Source organism: Cyprinodon variegatus, unplaced genomic scaffold (genome assembly GCF_000732505.1).
Source record: "Cyprinodon variegatus isolate N-32 unplaced genomic scaffold, C_variegatus-1.0 Scaffold572, whole genome shotgun sequence".
Lineage (NCBI taxonomy): Eukaryota > Metazoa > Chordata > Actinopteri > Cyprinodontiformes > Cyprinodontidae > Cyprinodon > Cyprinodon variegatus.
In genome coordinates, this window is record NW_015151025.1 from 129,570 (window position 1) to 134,158 (window position 4,589).

At 33.2% G+C, this 4,589-nt stretch overlaps 1 protein-coding gene across 2 annotated transcripts in view; it reads left to right on the forward strand.

Moving 5' to 3' along the window:
- The window catches only part of chd1l (chromodomain helicase DNA binding protein 1-like), a 34,149-nt gene extending 33,484 nt beyond the window's left edge, over positions 1-665 (forward strand). Inside the window, exon 25 of one of the 2 annotated variants that reach the window (XM_015392080.1) lies at positions 434-665. In XM_015392080.1, the coding sequence (XP_015247566.1) occupies positions 434-553 (120 nt within the window). In that variant the 3' untranslated portion in view covers positions 554-665. The remainder of the gene's footprint in view (positions 1-433) is intronic. The other variant, XM_015392082.1, reaches the window with a different exon arrangement.
- The last annotated feature ends 3,924 nt before the right edge of the window (positions 666-4,589 follow it).

Sequence of the window (4,589 nt, forward strand, 5' to 3'; positions counted from 1 at the left end):
CCGTATACTATAAGGGTTGAGTATCAGACTCTTAAGGACAATATGTTTATGATATAGCATTCATATATGAGATTAAACAACGTATGTTGGATGATCATTTAATTATTTTTCATATTCGTATTGGCTCCCATTGAGCAATACATTTGGGAAAGGAGAAATCTCTCAAAAAATAATCCAGTTTAGACTTCCAGTATAGACTGGGGGTATGGAGCAGTCATAGAGGGGAACAGATGGGTTCCTCTCATAAAGTGGGCAAACAGTTCTATGTTTTTATAAAGCTGGTAGAGACATACTGAAACATGTTTTTCTCTATTTTTCTGTTGATTAAACAATTGAAATACAATCAGGTTTGGGGTTTTAAGGGGGAAATTAAAGATCAGCATGTATGAAACTGTTAGAAGACTAAATTTTCCTTCTTACCTGTGTGAACCAGGAGCTTCAGGAGCTTCTCCGTCAGTACCAGCAAGCTGTTCCCGTGAAGAAGACCTGGCTGGAGTCCTGCTTCTCCAAACAACAAAAAGTCAACACTCTGCACTTTCAACATCAGTTCTAAGAAGACTCGCACTGTTGTTATTGTAACACATTTTTTTAAACTAACAAGAATGTTGGGTGATGAAAACTACAAGCCAGTAGATTAAAAACTGTTATGATTTATTTTATATATATATATATATATATATATATGAGAAGCAATTAAAAACAAATTCTGCTGCTGCATTATAAATTAAATTAATTCAATGAGGGAAAGGTGAATGTTTCTAACGGCACAAACCTCAAAATTCAATATGTGGCTGCTGTGCATGTCAGTGGAGACATGCAGGGATGATGCATTCATTTCCCCCTTCCTGTAATTTGTATCTGATGAGGTCTTCCCAGCACAAACATACTTGGACAATCTTCATTTATGAGCATGTTCTTGGTGTGCCTGAATGTGCAGATGCATTCTATATTGTCAGAAATGCATTGAATTCACAGCTACAGGTGTATCAGATCCTGCACCAAGTTATCCAGTATTTGGTGCTCAGATCACTGGTTTCCTTTTTTTGTCTGGGAAAAAAAAAGGAAACCAGTGATTTAAAAAATAAAATAAAAGTATGTGCTTTCCAATAGAACAAATGTAAAGAAAAAAATCAAAGAACAAATGTAAAGAAAAAAATCAAAGAACAAATGAAACATCTTACCAAAATCTAAAGTGTCATTGTCCCTCTCTCTGTCCAATGGATGAGGTTGGGTTTGTCAGTTGCCAAGAAAGATTTTTCTGCAGACTAACTTGTATTAGTATTTAGTCAAAGACTAGACCATGATTTATTTTTAAAATGTCTGTGGTGATCAAATCAATTTCAAAAGGTAATAATCTTTTTCCATTTTTTAAATATAGTATTGCTCGTTTAAAATAAAATCTGAATTCTTCCAACCTTTTATTTGATTGCTTTAAACAAAATGCCATCTGTTAAAGTTTCCTCCCTTTAGCTGAAATCTAAAAACAGGCCGGTGGAAAAAAAATAAATAAATACAATCTCCCAATCCAGTAACAGACTGAACATTCAAAATAGAGGAAATTCAACAAACACAGGAGCAACAGATTCATGGTTTGATTTTCTGTCAGCTGGATTATTTAATGGACTTAAAATATGTTAAGAACAACAATCGTACCCAGGGCAACACAAGAGTTCACACAGTATATCTTAGTTTTGATGTATTCCTTTATAATCTGTATACAGTTTTCAGATTTTTTTTTATTTTATAGCCACTCAAATATATATATATATAATTTATAGTCAGTACATACATAGTCTCTGTGCACATGTTAATAAATATATCCTGTATAGAACTTCTGGATAGATGGAAGCTACATTTTGTTGCTTTGTTTATGTGATAGAGTATAGACAATAAAGTTAAATTCTATTGTATTTTCTCTGGTTACCTGCTTATTTTAGAATTTATTTTGATGAATAGTTAAACCAACTTATTTTAACTCAAACTCGGGTTCTAAAACCAAATCTCATTTTCCAGATGATCAGTGGGGTTTAGAAAGAAGTCACTGTTTCTAAACTGTTGCACCCATAGGTGAGAAGGAAATACTTACATTTAGTAATTAGTTACATTTATTTGAGTAACATTTTCAAAGAAAACATACTTATGGGAGGAGTTGTACTATATTTTATACTTTTACTCAAGTATTATTCTAGTGAAGTATTACTACACCTACTTTAGTAAAATCACTGTCTAATCTGCTGTCTGTAACTGTAACTAGTCAGAAATCAGGTAAATGTAAAGTAAACTGTAAAGATTGCCATACATATTTTTTATTTTGGAAAAAATGGACTCAGAAAAGTGTTTCTTTGTTTCTAGACAGGGGCCAACAGGGGCCCGTGCCCCGTAGAACTAGTCCTGGCCTCTTTTATGGCCCCTGTACTGAAAACACACAAAACAAAATGAATGCAATTAGCAGATGCAATTATTAATTAATAAATACTTATTATTAATACTTTTTTAGATCTGTGTTTGCAGTGTAACTAAATCAATGTCTAATGATCTTATTCGATGAAAGAAGAGACTTTTCCTGATTTTTAGCTTGGACCAATTTAATATTTTGCCTGGACAATTTAACAACTATTTAGAAATTGCAAGCAGCTTTAGCTTCACCTGTTTTTATCCGTTTGATCAAGTGTGAAACCTGGACTTTGTGGCTCATTTATAATACTAAACACTCTTGTTTTATGTATTTTTTGTTTGTTTGTGTTATTCTTTATTTCTAAAACACCGGCCCCATCATGCCCCCCTTATATATTTCGTCTAGAACGAAATGGTTTTCTTTTGCTTTCATTTTTTATTTTGTCATTTTATTTTTAGTTAGTTTTTAAAATATCAGGAATTGTATAACTGATTCCATCATTTCTTAGATGGTATTATACTACTTGAGTAACTTTAAAAAAATAATTCTTTTTTAACTGTTAACTATTTCTAATTTTTTTAAACGTTTACTTGAATAACATGTTTAAGTTGTGCTAATCCTTACTTAAGCAGAAGTCTTTATGTATGTATATTTATACAGTTTTATAAGGGCCTCTAATATTAATTATGTCATTTGTTCTTTTGTGTTTTTTCTTACTAATATACTTTATTTATACAAACAAGATATGTGGGCTGCTATAGGGTACTTTCCCCTCCCAGAAGCCCTCCACTTAAGAAATCGTAAATGATACAGTATTATTAATTTGCGTGTTTTGAATGAATGAATAATTACTTTATTTCGATTTGAAAACAAAAAATAAAATTAGATTTTTTTAAAAGAATCCATCAGACAGCAACTGAAAAAGGAATAGGCTGAAGCCTCAAGGCTTATTTTCCTATCCTGTACCATCACAAGAATAATTCCCAATAAAACATTATTTTTTTATTATTTAACCAGGGGAAAAAAATCCCATTGAGATTAAAAACCTCTTTTTTTAAGGGAGTCCTGGCCAAGAGGCACCAAAATTACGTAATAAACAGAGATACATTCAATTAAATGACAGGTACATAAAAAAATATCAAGTAAAACAATTACAGATCATTGAGGCTGCTTCAAATTCTTTCACTTTCAAATTAAAAGCATTTAAAAGTAAAAACTCAGTCAACTTCCAGTTTCTTTGTAAAAAATTCCACACACAAGCTGCATAGTTAAAGGCTTTCTTCCCTAGTTCTGTGCAGCTAAAAGGAAGAGTGAGCAACAGCTGATCGTTGGATCTCAGGTCATAAGAGGCCATGCTTTTCTGTCTGAGTAAAGTAAAAATGTAAGAGGGCAGTAATCCAAGAAGGGCCTTGGAAATAAAAGTGTACCAATGACGCTGCCTTCTCGTAGAGAGGGAAGGCCGTCCCACCTGAGGGTACATGTAGGTCACAGTGATGTCATGGCTCTACAGCTTGTGATGAACCGTAATGAAGCATGGGAAACAGAGTCCAACATTTGAAGACATGAAGATGTAGCATTCTTATAAAAAAAGGTCACCATAATCTAAGACCCATAAAAACGTGGCAGAGACAAGGCGCTTTTTTACTCCAAAAGAAAAACATTACTTATTATGAAAGAAGAAGCCCAGTTTAACTTTTAATTTCTTCACAAGTTTATCAATAAAAGGTTTGAAGGTGAAGGAGTATTTATATTCATGAACCAGCTCAGTGACATTCCCTCAAGAGTGGACACTACTGGAAGGGTTAGAGGCACCTTCCTATGTTTTGAAAACAACATTAACTTTGTTTTGTCAGCATTAAGAAATAATTTAAGATTAATAAATAAATACTGTACAGCAAGAAAGGCTTTCTTAAGGGAATGAATAGCCTGTTCAAGAGATGACCCAAAGCAATAATAATGGTATCATCAGCATAAAAATGTATATTGGCATCAGAGAATTTTTGTCCAACATTGTTGATGTACAAGATAAAAAAGAGGGGGCCCAAAAAAGATTGCTAACCAGTTAGCACCTTAGTGCTAGTAGGTTCCCAATGGGAAATTGAATTGGGACCAAGTAGCACTAAATTGGTGACTTACAAAGAACACTGTCAAGGAACGCTATGGACAGCGGAAACATGCAAGAGGAGGAGAGTTT